Source organism: Macaca thibetana, chromosome 4, assembly GCF_024542745.1.
Source record: "Macaca thibetana thibetana isolate TM-01 chromosome 4, ASM2454274v1, whole genome shotgun sequence".
NCBI classification, from domain to species: Eukaryota; Metazoa; Chordata; class Mammalia; order Primates; family Cercopithecidae; genus Macaca; species Macaca thibetana.
In genome coordinates this window covers 160,052,820-160,073,042 of record NC_065581.1, presented here as the reverse complement: position 1 = coordinate 160,073,042, position 20,223 = coordinate 160,052,820, and the positions used below count along the sequence as shown (strand labels likewise).

At 40.7% G+C, this 20,223-nt stretch overlaps 1 protein-coding gene across 4 annotated transcripts in view; it reads left to right on the top strand.

The window, feature by feature from the left end:
- PRKN (parkin RBR E3 ubiquitin protein ligase) overlaps window positions 1-20,223 on the top strand; it is a 1,383,066-nt gene that overhangs the window by 751,129 nt on the left and 611,714 nt on the right. For all 4 annotated transcript variants that reach the window (XM_050789300.1, XM_050789297.1, XM_050789298.1 and 1 more), the window contains one exon: window positions 639-754. In XM_050789300.1, the coding sequence (XP_050645257.1) occupies window positions 639-754 (116 nt within the window). The remainder of the gene's footprint in view (window positions 1-638; window positions 755-20,223) is intronic.

The following is a 20,223-nucleotide window of genomic DNA, read 5'->3' as shown; positions in this document are numbered from 1 at the left end:
TGACTTCATGATCCGCCCGCCCCAGCCTCTCAAAGTGCTGGGATTACAGGCGTGAGCCAACGCACCCAGCCTCTGCTGCACTTCTGTGTCTACCAGGAGTCCATGTGTACTTATGTGGCTATTTACAGTAGGGCTCTCTCAATTCCTGACTCTGCTAAATGACTAACCATGTAGTGATACTGGAGAAAAAGCACTGGATTTCCCTGCGGGGAGCTTGAGTTACTTCTCGGCTTCACCTCTTAACTGTTTGACCGCGGGCACCTCATTTCATGGCTTCGCGTCTCCCTTTCCTCATTAGTGAGAGGCTTCCTCCCACCTCCACGCCGTGTGATTCTTCTAGACTCACTTATTATCATTGAAGGGCATGGCTAAATGAAGGCCACAGCGTACTTCTCCAGCTCCCTCGCTTAAAGAGCAAAAGAATAGCAGAGACTCAGGGCCCTTCTGAAAGGGAAATGTTGACCACTTTGGCACAAGGTCATCCTTTCCTGGGAAAGGTTTGCTGCTGATTTATCTCCATCTCACACCTCATCACAGATGTCTTCTCTTGCCCAAAGAGATTGTTTACTGTCGAAATGTTTAGAGGAAAAACGAGCAGCCGGGATTCATGTGTGTGATTATATTTAACTTTCTTTCAGGAATTTTTCTTTAAATGTGGAGCACACCCCACCTCTGACAAGGAAACATCAGTAGCTTTGCACCTGATCGCAACAAATAGTCGGAACATCACTTGCATTACATGCACCGACGTCAGGTAAGGATCTAAAAATAGTGTCACTCCCCGCTCCTTACTTTCCCAATGCTGTTCTGCCACACGAGCCTTCCTCAGTGAACTCTCTTCCCTGGGGAGTATCTGCTTTATTTTGATGCTTCTGTCCAATTTGGGTATGTTTTAATGTGATGAAACTATTTAAAATGCCAGTGACTTTGTTTAAGTAGGTAAATAGGGTCCTAAGATGGGAGATGGCATATCTAAAATAGTGTATATAATCTTAGTTGATATTAAAGTATAAGCTCACATATTTGAGTATAAAATGTAAACTCATCCATTAAGTTCAAAAACAAAATGAAAATATGGTGCTAACATTAGGAATGTTAACATTAGGCATGTGCCACCATGCCCAGCTAATTTTTTGTGTTTTTAGTAGAGACAAGGTTTCCCCATGTTGGCCAGGCTGGTCTCAAACTCCTGACCTCAGGTGATCTGCCCACCTCAGCCTCCCAAAGTGCTGGGATTACAGGCGTGAGCCACTGCGCCCGGCCAGGAATGGAAAAACAATTTATGAACACCATAACATATAGCCCATACATTTTATTTTTAAAATGTCTTTTCCATACATTTCAGTTATCCATATTTGCCTATATTTATGCTGAGGCTTCGCACACATTCATACACTCAAAATGAAAGCATGTAGCTAGTTTGGGACCTTGTTATTTCTAATCCCAGTGATCACAAGAAAAGCAAGCAAATGTGGAGATGGCCCTGTTAGTGAAAAAAGGGAAAATGACTCAATGTGAATTGCGGTGTAGGAGCCAAGGACAAAGTGGAAGAAACTGAGTCTGTTTGCTCTGCAGAGTAGGCAGTTCAGAGTAGAATTCCTTACTCTACACCTTTCGAATGGACAGAGAAAACAAATTAGCTTCATTACATGTTCGTTGAGGTTGACTATGAAGCTCAAATTGGAATAGTGAGAACTTAGCCCTGATATCAGGATGAATTTTTTTTTTTTTTTTTTGGGGGGGGGGGAAGGAGTTTCCCTGTTGTTGCCCAAACTGGAGTGCAATGGCGCGATCTTGGCTCACTGCAACCTCCACCTCCCGGGTTCAAGTGATTCTCCTGTCTCAGCCTCCCAAGTAGCTGGGATTACCGGCATGCACCACCACGCCAGGCTAATTTTGTATTTTTAGTAGAGACGGTTTCTCCATGTTGGTCAGACTGATCTCGAACTCCTGACCTCAAGTGATCTGACCGCCTCAGCCCCGCCAAGTGCTGAGATTATAGGCGTGAGCCGCTGTGCCTGGCCCAGGAAGAACTTTTTAATGAAATGCCAAAATGAATTAATGAATAAAGTAAAAGAATCTATTGTTTCAGACTTTTAAGCAAAAATAGTCTTATACCCCAATCGTTTTAAGTGTTGTCTTTCTTTGGCTTTTGGAACTGTATTAGATGGTCTTTTAAAGTTGCTTTAAACTCTGTGATTTCCTGATAAGCAAATATTCACACTCCTATCAGGCTATTTCTATACTCTAATAAATTAAAATTAAAATGTTGATTAATAGAAGCCCAAAAACCTTAACGACATCTGTTGAACAAACGTGTTTCCAAGAAGGAATAAAAATGAGACATGATTTTCCCTTTGCTGCATGTTTAGTCACTGCTGTGGCAGGAAGCACCACAATATTGCCTTTAAAATGCAGTGCTTCAGCCTCTCTTGGCAAGGTGAATGATTGCGTGCGGCCAACGCTTTCAACATGCAAGAAGAACAGCTAAGATGGGGATTCTGGTGTTTCAGGAAAGGAATTGGAAAGTGCTAAAAGTGAGGGCTTGACTGCTCTGATAGCAGTAGGTAATTAAAGTCACTTTTCAGTTTTTCAAAGGAAAAATTCAAAATACTCTTCTGTAAGTTAGAAAGCAGCTCATCAGCCAGTGTTTTAAACTTTCCATTACGGTTGGTAACGATGACATTAAAATATGTGGTGATGATGGTATTATCTTACAAAGAGCGTTGCCCTCCCCGTTTCCTGCTGTTACACTGTCACTTTCGTATTAATAACTGGTAATATCTTTGAAAGACAATGAGCCACCTCCCAGATACACAGGATGATAATGGCTGGAAAAATAATATTGTCACATTAATTTTTTTCGTAGGATAACTTTTGGGAGAATTCATACATAGAAGCGTATGTGTGAATACATACGCTTATATGTATTCATATATATACACATATACATATATACATGTATATACACATATATACACATATATATGTATATACACATATATACACATATATATGTATATACACATATATACACATATATATGTATATACACATATATACATATATGCATATACATATATACATAAGATACATATATCCAGATGCATCTTAAGGGTGTGTGTATATAACCAACCACTTGATTGAATAAGGCCCCTTCTCGTGTAAGGGAGCCAAGTGCCCCATATGTAGGAAAGAGAGAAGAACTCTTTCTTCTGACTTCGAGGGCTCCATGTGTAAGGACATTATGAGCACCTGCACAGACACTCCATGCCGTTTGGTGACCATTGTGGGGTTTTTCCTGATCATGCTTTCTTTTTACATTTAGAAATCATTCACAATAAACTCTAAAAAACGTTATAAGTGACCAGATGCGGTGGCTCACGCCTGTAATCCCCACACTTTGTGAGGCCGAGGCGGGTGGATCACCTGAGGTCAGAAGTTTGAGACCAGCCTGGCCAGCATGGTGAAACGTCGTCTCTACTAAAAATACAGAAATTAGCCAGGCGTAGTGGTGCATGCCTATAGTCCCAGCTACTCGGGAGGCTGAGGCAAGAGAATCGCTTGAATACGGGAGGTGGAGGTTGCAGTGAGCCAAGATTGCGCCACTGCACTCAAGCTTAGGTGACAGCAGCAAAACTCCATCTCAAAAAAAAAAAAAAAAAAAAAAAAAGTGTTAGAAGTTATTTTTACCCTAATGCTTAGTAAAATTTCTGTTTAATTTGTTCCTATCTCTTGATTATGCCTAAATATTTGCAGTGTGTGTGTGCTGTATAATTATGTTGTATATAGTTTTGTATCGTACTTTTTCCTTTTAGCATGACATTACGATAAATTTTCTCTGTACCCGGCATGTATGTGGTGGCTCATGCCTGTAATCCCAGCATTTTGGGAGTCCAGGTAGGCAGATTGCTTGAGCTCAGGAGTTCAAGACCAGCCTGGGCAACATGGCAAGACCCTGTCTCTACAAAAAATATAAAAATTAGCCACGTGTGATGGCATGCACCTGTAGGCCCAGCTACATGGGAGGCTGAGGCAGGAAAATGGCTTGAGCCTGGGAGGTCAAGACTGCATTGAGCTGTTTGTGCCACTGCACTCCAGCCTGGGTGACAAAGTGAGACCCTGTCTCAAAAAAATAAAAAATGAAAATAATAATAAATTTTCTCTGCCATGAAAACAGTTTTGAAAAAATAGGTACCTAAAATTCTGTTATGTGGGTGTATGCTGTTGTAGGACTTTGTCCTTAGTTCAGCTAAAAATGGGGTCCTTGTCACACAACCATGAAAAATTAGGCCCACAGACTCTTTGAAGGGTGAGAAAAATGAAATTTGTTGGGCAAAAAGGAAAACAAAAAGGGTAACAGGGACTCTCAGCAAAGCAAGATGAATATAGATGAAAATCTATAAAGCAAGATGAATACAGATGAAAATAATAGATGAAAATCAGAGGATAGTATTAATTTATCTGTAAATATAGTTTCTGTGTACTCCTTATCATACTGGGAAATAAAATATTAAGCCTCCAACTGATTGAACAGACTCCCCCCTGGTCAAGGGGACCGTGGAGACACCTTGGAAGCTGAGTTCCAGCCATGATGGGGTGGGAGGTCAGACCGGCCTGTTATGCCCCCGCCCTCACTAACCACCTCTAGGCTTCCTTTCCTAGGGGCTAAACAGAAACCAGACAGGTTTTCCCACATCACCAACTGAAATCCCAGGTACTACGCCGTTCAGGAGACACCAGGCTCCTCCCCGCCGCCAACAGGGTGAACTTCCCAAGGCTCCACCCTTTCTCCCAGTGCGCAGGCTGGTCAGTTTCTCTGGGTACCCCCTTGGGTAGCTTGGCTGTCTCAGTATTTAACCATTTCCCCACTTGAGCATTTACTTACAGTTTTTTTTTTTTTTTTTTTTTTTTTAAATAAGACTGAAAACCGTATTATTTTACAGATATCGTTGACTGCATGCGTCGGCGCTAAGAGCACAGTCATAACAGTGGTTGTAGGTCCACGGTAATGGACATTTGTTAGGTTCTTGATCCGTATCGTCACCTTCCTTTCCAGAAACACTGCTCCAGTTCTGATCTGGCTTCCCAGGTTTGAGAGGGCTCCCTCCTGCCTCTCTTTCAGCATTGCATATGCTCATAATTTTTGTCTTTGCCTATGTGATAAAGGAGATTTTTTATTATTATTGTTTTGTTATTTATGAATTCAAGAATTTCTCACTCGCTTATTTGCATTTTTTATTGTGAGAGAACAATGCCAAACTTTCTCCATACGAAAGCTGTACAGAAAGTCTACAAAACAGATCTGGTTTCAGCAATTGCTTTCTCTTTCACTATTCATAATATCACGGTGTCCTTTATAAACAGACAGTTTACTGTCTTTTGAATTTATGTTTAAATATATTGCTTTGGTCTTTAAAAATATTATATTTTCTTGGAGATAAATCAAATTCCTAATTACAGACTTAAAAATAAAAGAGTGTTTTAAATCTATTTTTATTTTATAATTGTTTTACTTATGTATATATATGTGTATTAATTATACGTCATTAATCAAATTAGACATAATTAACCACATAATAAATGAAAATCAGAGGATAGTATTAATTTATCTGTAAATATAGTTTCTGTGTACTCCTTATACTGGGAAATAAAAATAAAATTGTTAGCCTCCAACTGACTAAACAGAATCCCTCCTGGTCAAGGGGGCCGTGGAGAAACCTTGGAAGCTCAGTTCAAGCCATGATGGGGTGGGAGGTCAGACAGGCCTGTTATGCACCTGCCCTCACTAACCACCTCTAGGCTTCCTTCCCTAAAGGCTAAACAGAAACCAGGCCTTTGAAAGGACTCCACACTGAGGCCAGGCGTGGTGACTTACACCTGTAATCCCAGCACTTTGGGAGGCTGAGGTCGCAGATCACTTGAGGCCAGGAGTTTGAGACCAGCCATGGCCAACATGGGGAAATCCCATCCCTACTACTAATACAAAAAAAAAAAAAAATTTCACAGGCTTGGTGGCACGCGCCTATAATCCCAGCACTCAGGAGGGTGAGGCAGGAGAATCACTTGAACCTGGGAGGTGGAAGTTGCATTGAGGCGCGATCATACCACTGTACTCCAGCCTGGGTGACAGAGTGAAACTGTGTCTCAAAAGAAAAAAAAGACTCCACACTGATAATGTCGATCACTGGCTTATATCTTCCCAGGTACAGAACAAAGGCAAGATGAGATAAATCAGTCCTTCACCCTCCCTGAGACAGCTGTTTCCTCTATTCCGATTTTCTTTAAATGTTCACCTTATCTTATGTAAAATGTAGGTTTACTGGGCACTAACTAAAAGCTCACAAGTATATAATCATCACAAGTGTGTCTCACTGCCTCCTCCTTTTAAGGACAATGCATAAACGCTAAATCTCCTGAGAACCTCTTAGGGAAAAAACAGCCACAGATGTATCTGTGACTTGCATTTTTCCCAGGCCTGCTCTCAAGCTGGAATAACAGACCTTGATGACTGAGCCTTCTGCCTCAGTCACTCATTGCGGTTGTCAATACTAATGAAAGTAAGAATTTTGTTTTTGTGCTTTACAAATATAAAGTAATAAGAGACCCATCACTATACAATAAGAGACCCATCACTCTTTCATTTACCTTTTTAATAATAATTCAAATGCTCTAATGCCAAAAAGCTAACTTTTTGACCTTAAGAGAATAGCACAATTTCTTTGGCCTTCGGTTTCTGTGCAAAATCCAGGATTTTAAGTAGGTCATCTACGAGGCTCTGACTGGTTCTAAGGACTGCAAAAGGGAGGAATAAGATTTCTTCATAGCTTATGAATTGATTGAGACAGTTGCAAAACTACTTGCATTTAGTCCTGTCTGTTGACAAATGCAGAAATCAAAGATGAAGTCTGCAATGATGCTGCCTACCAAATCACATATATGTGGTTGTAACACGTAGGCAGATGTATAAGAGACATGTGTGACTCACGGCCAGATTTTAGGCTTACAATTTAATTCAGATACATGATTTGTGTCCTTTGAGTTTACATTTGACATAAAATTTTTACTCTTTCTTAGACCAGGCGCGGTGGCTCATGCCTGTAATCCCAGAACCTTGGGAGGCCAAGGTGGGCAGATCATGAGATCAGGAGTTCGAGACCAGGCTGGCCAACATAGTGAAACCCCATCTCTACTAAAAATACAAAAATTAGCTGGGCATGGTGGTGTGTGCCTGTAGTCCCACCTACTTGGGAGGCTGAGGCAGGAGAATCGCTTGAACCTGGGAGGCAGAGGTTGTGGTGAGCCAAGATCGTGCCACTGTATTCCAGCCTGGGTGACAAAGCGAGACTCCGTCTCAAAACAAACAAACAAACAAAATATGTTACTCTTTCTTAAGGGAAAAAGTGAACTATCTGGGAAACAGAATGTCCTGAGGTTTTTTGTGAAGCCGCAGGTTCCCTTCTGGCATCAAGCCTTGCTTCTCCTCTCCTTACCAAAATAGTGACTTGATCTTCGCCCTTCAGGCTTGTCAGTTGATAGTTGGAGGTTTATGAATGTAAGCATAACAAGCTGAACAAAAAGCAAGAACTGGATTAAGCACAGTAAGTCTAGCACTTGCAGGCAACATGGCTGCCTTGTTTAGTATTTCCAATAGAAGTTACGATAGAAGGTTCAGAACATGTTTGGGTGCCTAAGTCATATGAAAATGGCATGGGTAAGCCAGAGGGATACCAGAATTCTTTCCCTAAACAGCATGTGTGTCTTGGGGTTCACCCTTTGTCAGTGTCTCCCAAACGAAGATATTTCTGCCCTTTCAATCTCTCTTTACAGTGCTAGTCTTCTAAAATTTTTAAAATGTAAAATTTGAAAACATACAAAATAGAAAAATCCTCATCATGATATTGAGGACTAAACTCCGATTTTTTTAATCGTACCCAAATTCCTATCTAAGGGGTCTGGGGAGTCATGTCCTACAGTTCATATATTCTCATCAGATAGGTTTTATTTAACCCTATTTATTGTGACTACTTTCCAAACTGACTTTGGGATAACATTATGAGACAAGGAAGAAAAACAAAATATTTTACCCCGAAACGTGTTTCTTTGCTGTATCTTGAAATGGCCCCGCAAAGCTATCCTTTGTGGGGGAAAATTTGCATCTGTTACATAGCTAGATATTTTTAACATAGCTAGCTAGATTTTTTTCTATGTAGATAACATAGCTAGATATTTGTCTTCCAGACCTTCCCAATCGTAAAGAGATTAACTAAAAATTTAGCACCTTTTAAAGATCTGAATAGGAGACATTTGTCATCTGTTGTCTCTGAGGGTAGCCATTATAAGACTTTAAAAGAACCTTGTCTCCACAATCTTTTATCTTAACCTGAACATTCCCTTTCTATCCATCCCAGGTCTTTAGACAAACTCAACCAAATGCCAACCAGAAAGTGTTTACATTTACCTGTGGCCTGGAAGCCCGCAGCTTTGAGTTGTCCCGCCTTTCTAGACCAAACTAATGTATTTCTGAAATGTGTTTGATTGATGTCTCATGCCTCCTTAACATGTATAAAACCAAGCTTGCCCCAGCCACCTTGGGTATGTTCTCAGGACCTCCCGAGGGCTGTGTCATGGACCAGTGTCACTCACATGTCGCTCAAAATATATCTCTTTAAATATTTTACAGAGTTTGACTCTTTCCGTTGATAGAAGGCACCTAGTGAATCTCTGCACTTTCTCTCACCTTTAATCATTATTCCTCAGTTTTCAAAGCTGAAGAAGACTGAAAAATAGCCAGTTTAGCTTAGTCAGAATTTAACCTTCGAGATACATGTTTGAAAACCCAGGTCCCTGTCGGGCATTAAATCCAAAAAGCTGTTCTACCATGTTATTTCCCTCAACTCTTCCAATAAAGACTTATGCTTTTGATGTCATTGTTGTTTGATATAAATGGTTTCATAATTGCCTTCAAATTTGTCCTAAAACAAAATTCATTCGGCTTATTGAAGCAGTCCCACAATGGATCACAGACTTAAAAGATTTACTTGGGCCTGGGGATTAGCCAAGATTTATCTCAAAGTCCATATGTACTTTCTCCAGGTGTACCTCGGGGAGAATGATTTAAAGATAATTTGACTGGATTTTGGTATGCAGTCGTTCGTTCATTTAACAAAGAGAGATAGGGAATGGAGATCTTAGTTACAATTCCCTTTGAATGCATTTGTTAGGTCTTAGGCTTCTTTTGTCAATTCACATGTTAATTTTGGCTATAGTTGGCATTCTGTTGTGACTTAGAATTACTGTGTAAGTTCTTTGTCAGTCTGATTTTTGACAATACCAATAGCTACTTTCCATTAACTTAAGATTTTCTTAAAATTTGGGGATCAGATGAGACCTGATAGTTTATCTAGTCATCAGGCTCTGAGGAGCATGGTGAGAAACTCAGGTATACGTCCAAAAAATTTAACTAGAATCTTTAACACAGCCTTTTACAGTAAGTGGCTTTCTTTCTGTAATGGAAATTGTTGGAAGTTTTTTATGTGTTGTAGCGCCAGTGTTTGTGCACACAAAGCTACATATTCCTCCCATTAGACCCAAATATGTTTATATTATAATAAACAGGGATATGTTCTAGAGTCGAATGGAAAATCTTACAACTTTTTAAGATGAAAGAGAAAACTTCAAAGATATATCTTCTAGCTTGAAGCAGGCTACTTCACACCGTGCCCCAGGCCCCATAGGAGTAAATTCTATCTCCTTATGCCAGGAGTGATTCTTTTCTGAAAAGTGTGACACACCCTCATCTAATCCAGTCTTGAGGGAGGGCTGCTATAAGCCCTTCCAAAAAGAATCTTTGCATAAAGCCTCCAATAACAGGTGATCACCATGCTCCCTTTGAGATTCAGTTGCAGTGCTTAATGACCTGAAATTTTTTAGCTACGTTAATTTGAAATAATTCGGGCTTCCATCTTATAAATGAAGAAATTGAATGTATCACATTTAAAAAAATTACATCTGATCACACCACAAGGAAGTGGTTAAGCCAGTCTACAAACCAAAGTCCACATGGCTTGCCTTGCTTTTCTTTCATTGCAACTTCCCCTCTACCCTGCATGGTCCTGACTTTCTCTGTACAGTAAGAAGCAAGGCTATCTGGTGAGGCCAGAAGGTGGATTTGTATGTGAAAAGGAAAATGTAGCAGTAAAGTGAGATTCAGAGAAAAGAAAAAGTTGAACTCGCTGTTGTCCTGTGTGTCTGCCTTTAAAAAGCCAGTAAGAGTGGAAAAATACAGAGCTGCCTCCAAGTCTGCTGCTCTGCAAAATTGCAGGCTGCTTGCAGGGCAAGACCCAGATTGACTGACATGCCAGTGTGACTGGTCCTCCCCACAGTGGCCAGCACAAGACTGTGCATCAAAGAGATTTAAATAAATGCTGACTTAAAGGTAAATCTGTTTCACGCAGTGCAACAAACAGAAAGCAAACTATTTGCACATGAAACAATCTCCTTTTAAAAATCCCTTCTGAATTTAATAGACTAATTGAGTTAATTATTTAACTCAAATAAAACAATGAATTGGTCAGAAATCAATGGAGATTTTTAAGGAGATATTAGAAATAAGGGGGAATGTCCAATTTTGAAATCCAAGTCACAGATATAGATTATGCTGCCATATTATTTGGGTCAGTTACTTATGAAAGCATAGAAGAAATATTTTATCCCCACTGATACTTCGAAATGTGAACCATGTCAGTTTTAATGTCAGTCAGAGGCCTTCATTTCTCCCGTGGTGAACCTGTGGGCTTCAGATCTGAGCAGCTGCATTAGCAGAGCTTCCTAGAGATGTTACAGGTTCTTGTGCATGAAATTCTTAGGCCTTACCTTCTCATTTAACTGTCATCGCAGGTGCGCAGCAACCCCTGCTGGGAAGAGCGGGGGCAATATTGCAAATCCTCCTGGACCAATTTTGTATCCGTTAAGGTCAACCTTGCGTGTTGTAACTGTCTGGATTTTAAGCAGTTCATTTTCTGTTGGTGGGTGTTTTGTTTGTTTTTTGTTTGTTTTTGTTTTTGTTTTTGTTTTGAGACAGAGTTTGGAGTTTTGCTCTTGTCACCCAGGCTGGGGTGCAATGGCTTGATCTTGGCTCACTGCAACTTCCGCCTCCCGGGTTCAAGCAATGCTCCTCCCTCAGCCTCCTGAGTAGCTGGGATTAAAGGCATGTGCCACCATGCCCGCTAAGTTTATATTTTTAATAGAGACAGGGTTCCTCTATGTTGGCCAGGCTTGTCTCGAACTCCTGACCTCAGGTGATCCACCAGCCTTGGCCTCCCAAATTGCTGAGATTACAGATGTGAACCACCATGCCTGACCTGTTGGTGGATGAGAAGAAAGATGGAGCGGCTGGGCGAGGTGGCTCATGCCTGTAATCCCAACACTTTGGGAGGCCAAAGCAGGTGGATCTCGAGGTCAGGAGTTCAAGACCAGCCTGACAAACATGGCAAACCCCCGTCTCTGCTAAAAATACAAAAATTAGCCAGGTGTGGTGGTGTGCACCTGTATTCCCAGCTACTCAGGAGGCTGGGTTAGGAGAATCACTTGAACCTGGGAGGTGGAGGTTGCAGTGAGCTGAGATTGCACCACTGCCCTCCAGCCTGGGTGACAGAGTGAGACTCCTTCTCAAAAAAAAAAAAAAAAAAAAAAAAAAAGGTGCTACATTCCTGAAGCGTCTAAGAGACCCTTGCTAAAACTTTGTTGACAGTAAAGCTTTGTTTTTAAGGTCCATTTTCACCTGAAAGAAATACCCACAGTGTTTACATAACTACTTTTTTTAAAGAAAACTATTGCATTACTTTTGCATTTATTTCTAATGGCAATTTTATCCTTATAATTAGCAGTTTGTTATAAACTAGGTGAGGGGAAGAAGTTACTTTTCATTGCAAATAATGTTTGTGCCAGTTCATATCTGCAGATAGAAATTTTAAAGTGTTGGGACACTTTTTAGTGATTAGCAATAATGTGATCTACCTTGCCTTCTAGAAACATCCTTTAATGTAGCTATATTTTCTCATGACATTTAGAATTAAGCATTTGCAAATGTATCCTTTGTAGCTTTCAAAGTCTGTAGAGCTATTTGTGACAAAATAAGCGATAATTTCAGAAACCCAGAGTGCAAAGTTATTTATCGAGCAAGGGTCACGGTGTGTTGATTCTGTTCCTTGTCAATTTGACAAATTCTGCGTCACAGGAAACATGGCCTCACGTGCTATATCTTCTGTGCACTGGAAGTGGAATTTCAAGAGTTTCTAGATCTAAATGTAGATTTTCACACTAAGAGGTACTGGCCTACACAGATATACCAGCATTCTGTTATATCAGTATCACAGGCGAAGCAGTTTCATGCAGGCATCTGAGATCTTTAATATCTCCTCTACCATCAAAGATAAGGGAAAAGTAGATCAGTCTGTTCATTCAGCAGATATTTATTGAGTTCATCTGTGGCTCAAGAAACTATTCCGGGTGCTTCAAGCTGAGATAAAGCCTTGCATTTCTGATCAAGCCTGATGCATTTCTGTCGATGGCAGGGAAAACCATTGACAGGGACACTCTCTGGCAGGTGAGGGTGTGGTGGAACCGGGCTAGTTCAAGCAAGGCAGAAGGTGTTAACACCTCTCGTTCATTTTCACTGTATTGTGATGGAACAGGGACCCAAACTTTATCTCTTTAGGCTGTTTTCCCCACGATTCTTTTATAATACTTGTCCAAGACGGAACTTTGAAGAAATACATAGAATTATTTGTTACGTGTTTGAGCAGAGCGTGCACCAGTTTTCCCACTCCCTTTTCTTTTACACCCAACCAGCTAGATATGGACATTACCTGACTAACCCCAAACCATCCCACATAGTTTCCGTTTCTGCTGAAGTACCTCCTCCTTGCATGTTAGGCTGGAAATGACCAGACTGTGACCCCAAAGTCAAACTTGAACACCCGTTGCTATCATTGCAGGTCTCCACATTCGATTCCTTCTCTGAGCCGGTACAAAAGTGACTTTGTGGTGTTTCAGACTGCATAGCACTGTTTTCTTGTGTGCTCAGTCCAGACACATGTGTATGTCAGGATAATGTGACATCAGTATATATTCCACAAGGCTGGAGAAGGTCCAACTATTGCTAACAAGTTGTATTGTTCTTACCATTTGTTAGATATTCTGTATGTATGTTGATCTTAACATTTTGAATGTTATTTATACCCATTTTACAGATGGGAAAAATGGTAACAAAGAAATTATATTACTTGCCAAAAGTCACATTGCTCTTAAACGGGGGAAGACAGTGGATCAATATTAGATCCCATGATAATTCTGACACCAACATTCATGCTCCTTGCTGCCATTCTTTTTTTTTTTTTTTTTTCCTGAGATGGAGTTTTGCTTTTGTTGCCTGGGCTGGAGTGCAATGGTGTGATCTCAGCCCACTGCAACCTACACCTCCCAGGTTCAAGCGATTCTCATGCCTCAGCCTCCTAAGTAGCTGGGATTACAGGTGCATGCCACCAAGCCTGGCTAATTTTTGTACTTTTAGTAGAGACGGGTTTTCACCATGTTGGTCAGGCTGGTCTCGGACTCCTGACCTCAGGTGATCTGCCCACCTCGGCTTCCCAAAGTGCTGGGATTACAGGCATGAGCCACGGCGCCTGGCCTCTTTGCTGTCATTCTATATGGCCTCAGGAATGTGTTTATTCCCTCAAAAAATGACATCATTAATTGTGGGAGAAGAAAAGAAGTATGGCTAGAAGACTGGAAATGATTGAAGAGGGGCATTATAAGCTTAAAAGTTGAAGGAGCGGCTGCAGATCCATTGCCCTTGGTTTGCTTGGGATTAATGGTTCTCCTGCTTAATAAAGTCAGCTGCAAATCCAGGGCAGAGGGGATCATTCCAGTCCTGGGCTTCTGTGAAGGTGGTTCTTGCCCTTCAGGGGAGGCATCGTGTGGCTTGTTGCTTAACAGAAGTTTGTGGCTCAGACACTCTTTGCCGAGAAGCATGAAGGAGCTTCCTGGGACCGGAAGGCTGGGGCAGCCCTCAGGAGCCCCGGGAAGAGAGTGATGGGTGGTAGAGGAGGAGGTGGTGCCTACCCTGCATGTTGTCATCAGGGACACAGTGGCAGAGCAAGACAACAAAGCAGCTTGGGAGCTTTCCTCACTCTGAGATTCCCAGGCAGTGAGGGAGGATGGCTCCTGACCAGGAGGACTCTGGACTGATCCCTGGTGAACTCAGATGTCACCTGGACATCCTCGACGGTAAATCGCCAGGATCCAGGTCAGAGGGTAGAGGGCACACTGGATAATCAGTGGGTGATAACCCTCAACCACTTTCAATCTTTGCTACCTTTTCTTTTCTTTTCTTTTTTTTTGAGATGGATTCTCGCTGTCACCCAGGCTGGAGTACAGTGGTGTGATCGCAGCTCACTGCAACCTCCGCCTCCCAAGTATTTTGTTTAGCTCTCTCATCTTTAGTCTGTATTGGGAAAATTCTTAAGTATTTTTCCAAATATGAAATTTTATTATTAAGCTATTTGAGATCCACACATACGTAGTTACTTGACTTGTAATAAAGTGACACCACTGCACATTTCAGATCCACACATACATAGTTACTTAATTTGGAATAAAGTGACACATAAAGAACCACCAAAGATGTGGTGGTTCTGGGTAAATTTGATAACTTTATGTTTTAAAAAAATGAACCTTCCTATCATACACCATACATAAAAGTCAATACCAAATAAGTTGTAAATCTTAATATAAAAGTTGAAACAATGAAGCTTCTAGAATATAAAATAGTGCAATATCTTTATAACCCTGATAAAAAGGAAGATTTCTTTCTTTTTTTTTTTTCTCTTTCTCTCTTTCTGAGATGGAGTCTCACTCCCTCATCCAGGCTGGAGTGCAGTGGTGCAATCTCAGCTCACTGCAACCTCCACCTCCCGAGTTCAAGCGATTCTACTGCCTCAGCCTCCTGAGTAGCTGTGATTACAGGCATGTGCCACCACGCCCTAATTTTTTTTGTGTTTAGTAGAGACAGGTTTCACCATGTTGGCCAGGCTGATTTCAAACTCCTGGCCTCGTGATCCACTGGCCTTGGCCTCCTAAGGTGCTGGGATTACAGGTGTGAGCCACCGCACCCAGCCAAAAGGAAGATTTCTTATACAATACACAAAGAATATTTAATTAACGGGAAATGATTGACAAATTCATTTGCATTATACTTGGGAACTCATACAGAGACACTATCAAGAGAGTGACCAGGCAAGCCACACAGTGGGAGGTTTTGCAACTCATTTAACTGACTGAGGGCTCAGAATGTATAGAGAACGTCTACACATCAGTAAGAAAAAGGAAGACGGCTGGGCTCGGTGGCTCATGCCTGTAGTCCCAGCACTTTGGGAGGCTGAGGCAGGCAGATCATGAAGTCAGAAGATCGAGACCATACTGGCCAGCATGGTGAAACCCCGTCTCTATTAAAATATAAAAAATTAGCTGGGCATGGTGGTCCATGCCTGTAGTCCCAGCTACTCAGGAGGTTGAGGCAGGAGAATCTCTTGAACCCTGGAGGCGGAGGTTGCAGTGAGCCAAGATTGCACCACTGCACTCCAGCCTGGTGACAGAGAGAGACTCCGGCTTAAAAAAAAAAAAAAAAAAAAAAAAAAAAAAGGAAGACAATACAGGAGGAAAATGGGCAAATTAAAACCACAATTATACTATCACTTACCCAGCAGAATGCCTAGAATTTATGACACTGACAACCCCAGTCCTTTTGGTAAGGATATGAAGCAACTGAAACTCTTGTATTCTACTGGACAATTATCTGCTAGAGATGAATATATACTTCTCATATGATTCAGGAATTCCACTCGTAGGTAAATACCAATGAGAAATACATACGTCTGTTTATGCATGTAAGAAACATTTATAGCAGTGTAACTTATGATACCTCACAGCTTGAAATAAGCCAAGTGTCCATCAAATAAGCTGTGGTATGAACATTCAGTGAAATACACAGTGATTTAAAAAGTGAATTAGGCTGGGCACAGTGGCTCATGCCTGTAATCCCAGCACTTTGGGAGGCCAAGGCAGGCGGCTCACAAGAGATTGAGACCATCCTGACCAACATGGGGAAACCCCGTCTCTACTAAAAATATAAAAATTAGCTGGGTGTGGTGGCACATGCCTGTAATCCTGGCTACTGGGGAGGCTGAAGCAGGAGAATCACTTGAACTCAGGAGGCGGAGGTTGCAGTGAGCCAACTCCAGCCTGGTGACAGAGTGAGACTCCACCTCAAAAAATAAAAAATAATAAAAATTTTAAAAAAGTGAATTAAACTCCATGCAGCTGCAAACATAATTTTTAAGGGAAAGCTGGACACAAGAATGGATAGTCTACATGATTCCATTTATATTGCTTCTGTTCAACAGCAATATGAAACCAGGTGCAGTGGCTCATGCCTGTAATCCCAGCACTTTGGGAGGCCGAGGCGGGTGGATCACCTGAGGTCAGGAGTTTGAGACCAGCCTGGCCAACATGGTGAAACCCTGTCTCTATTAAAAATACAAAACTTAGCCGAGCATGGTGGCCCAGGCCTGTAATCCCAGCTACGCGGGAGGCCAAGGCAGGAGAATCACTTGAACCTGTGAGGTAGAGGTTGCAGTGAGCCGAGATCGCGCCACTACACTCCAGGCTGGGCAACAGGACAAGACGCAGTCTCAAAAACAAAAAAAGGAAGAAAAACAGCAGTATGTATCATTTTTCCAAAAAAAAAAAAAAAATACATATATATATATATATATATATAACGTATTCAAAAACAGAAAAAATGAATGGTGGTAGACATTAGGGTGCTGGTTCCCTTAGGGAAGGAAGAAGGTAGTAACTGAGGGACAGCTGAATTCTTCCTTTTGTTTCCATGGTTCCCTTCCTTCCCTTTTTCCTAGATGTTCTTATGCCTTTGTGACAATGGTCAACACCTTACTGAGCCCCTGCACTCCTTAGTTTTCCTGGAACATTGTATTGGCGCGCTCCATGACGGGGGCGGAAATTGTTGGTCAGAACTGGGACTCTGAGGAGTGCCATAATCTTAGCATTGGCTGGACATTGTGGAGGGCATGTGTGGTAGGGGCACCGCCAGGATACTGTTAAGAGCAAAAGGGAGCATTCTAAGGAATTCAAATCATATAATCTCTTGAAACATTATTTTATTGGATGAAAATAGGTTTTATTCTATTAGAGGCCTATGAGAATGTTCCATTCAAAATTTATTCTAAATATATGTTAGTATGAAGAAAATCATTAAAACTTATTTATGTTGATTATATTAACATAGAGTATTTATTGATATGTATTTACTTTAATCAGAAAATTAGCTATAATCGCTAACATTGTTTACTTTTATTGATATGTATTTAATCAGAAAATTAGCTATAATGGTCTCTAACACTGTTTACTTGGTATATTATTCAAAATGTGTTTTTTAATTATTTACTTTAAAAAATTTTAATGACAGTCCCTTATGAAAGAATTAGAAATTGGTAACACCTCCAGTGATTTTTCTCAGTAGATCATATTATTTTTAATTAGAAAGTCTCCCTCCACAGGAGTAAGGTTAGAGAACATTTTGATCAAGAGTATTCTCAGCTCTGTTTCAAATTAAAATGAGTAAATATTTCCAACAGATTATTATCCAAGGTACCATCTTTTGCTTCACTCAGTACCTTGGATAATCTTCTGTTGGAAGTATTCATTCATTTTAATTTGAAAAAATTTGAATTAATATTTGAAAAATAGTATTTTATTTGACAAATATTTTTACAAAAAAGAAGTTATCAAATAAGTAATTATTATTTATAAATATATTCAGGGGTCTTCAACCCCCAGGGCCTGTGGACTGGTACTGGTCCGTTAAGGAGCCGCCCAGCAGGAGGTGAGCGGTGGACTGGCAAGCATCACAGCCTGAGCTCCGCCTCCTGTGAGATCAACGGTGGCATTAAATGCTCATAGGAACTCGAACCCTATTGTGAACCACACATGCAAGGGATCTAGGTTGTGGCCCCTTATGAGAATGTAACTAGTGCCTGATGAACCGAGGTGGTTTCATCCCGAAACCACCCCCTTCCCCACTCCTATCCTGTTCATGGAAAATTTGTTTTTTTCACAAAACCAGCCACTGGTGCCAAAAAGGTTGGGGACCACTGCATATTTTGAAACTTTCACCAGATTCACCTGCAGCAAAATCAGAAGTTTTCTCAATTTCACTTCTTTATGACATGAGCACAGATTTATCTAAGTAAAAATGGTATTTACACTGAGTCTTTCTTCAAAATGAAATATTCCAAAAGTTCAGTTATAGATTTCACAATTGAAATAGTGTAGATCATTTGAGTTCTCACCATTTAATCAGTTTCTCCTTCCCTTTTGTAGGGATTAGTTTTAATGTCTTCTTGAAAACTTTTTTCGGTGATTTATATTTACTTAAAGTATCTAGAGCTAAAGATTTGGGGCACCTCATTTGTTCGATGGCTTTTTTTTTTTTTTTTTTTTTTTTTTTTTTTTGAGACAGAGTCTCACTCTGTTGTCCAGGCTGGAGTGCAGTGGCACTATCTTGGCTCACTGCAACCTCTGCCTCCCAGATTCAGGCAATTGTCCTATCTCAGCCTCCCAGTGAGTTGGGATTACAGGCGTGTGCCACCACGCCAGGCTAATTTTTGTAGGGATGGGGTTTCACCATGTTGGCCAGGCTGGTCTTAAACTCCTGACCTCAAGTGAGCCACCCACCTCGGCCTCCCAGAGTGCTGGGATTACAGACGTGAGCCACCGTGCCTGGCCTGGATACTTTGATCAAAGATTGCTAACGGGTTTTGAACAAAATGCAGACAAGTTTAGAATACTCATAAGGTAGTTAAATACAGTTTTAAGTACTTGAGTCAATTTCCAAAATACTTTTCTAAAAGCTGCAACTTTCCTACAGTAGCAGAGAAGTAGAGACCATTGCCATGATGAAGTGGTGTTTGTTTATCTGACATCAGCTTTGCCACAACTGCTTTTGTTTTTCAGTTGCTCAGTATATGTAAAAGTATTTATAAATTTTTAGAAATTATTTATAAATATTTATATTATAAAAATAATTATGGCCTGGTGTGATGGCTCACACGTGTAATCCTAGCACTTTGGGAGGCTGAGGCAGGCTGACCACCTGAAGTCAAGAGTTCAAGACCAGCCTGGCCAACATGGTGAAACCCTGTCTCTACTAAAAAGGCAAAAATTAGCTGGGCGTGGTGGCGGGTGCCTGTTATCCCAGCTACTCGGCAGGCTGAGGCAGGAGAATTGTTTGAATCTGGGAGGCAGAAGTTGCAGTGATCTCGGATCACCCCATTGTACTCCTGGCTGGGCGACAAGAGCGAGACTCCGTTTCAAAAACTAATCATTATTATTATATTATAAAATATACATTACTTATAAGTAAACTACAAATTCTGTTATTGGTTGAATATTACGTCTTGTTTTAACGTAACTATGAATTATATGCATGTCACAATTACTTCCAAGTAGGTTCCACAAGTTTCTAAATTTAGTGAAAACACTGTTTTTAACCATAATGCCATATCCCACCAAAATATATATTAATTTATCATTAGAACCAAAAACATATCCAATGTTGAACTTTTAAAGTAAATTAGCAGTAATGTTCACAGTAGTGTCAGATAGTTCACCATCAAGAGAATACACTTCCAAAACTTTATTTCCTGTCAATTAATTGCATGAAAAGAAAAACAGTAATTGGTATTAATGGATGTTCCATTTTTATCTAAATAATGTTAGAAAACTATTCGATTTGACTCTTTCTGGGATCCTGCTAAGCAAACTAACGCAGCTATCATTTAACTTTTTGTATATGCACGAGAAAACTTGGAATCAAAACTGAGTAAACTAATTTAGAACAGTCATTTGATCGAAATAAAAGGCCATATTTCCTCACTGAGTAATTTGTAAATGTGCCTTGTGAGCTGCATGTGTTAAATCCTATTGTTTGAGAACAGCATTCCTAAAATAACTGCAACTTCATAGTAGGCGCTAATGCTTCTTCAGCAGATTTGTGGGGCTGGTCTTTGTGTGGTCGTGGTATTTTAAAAGACCCATGGTATATGGAAAATATTGACACACACCTATGCAACTTACATGTTC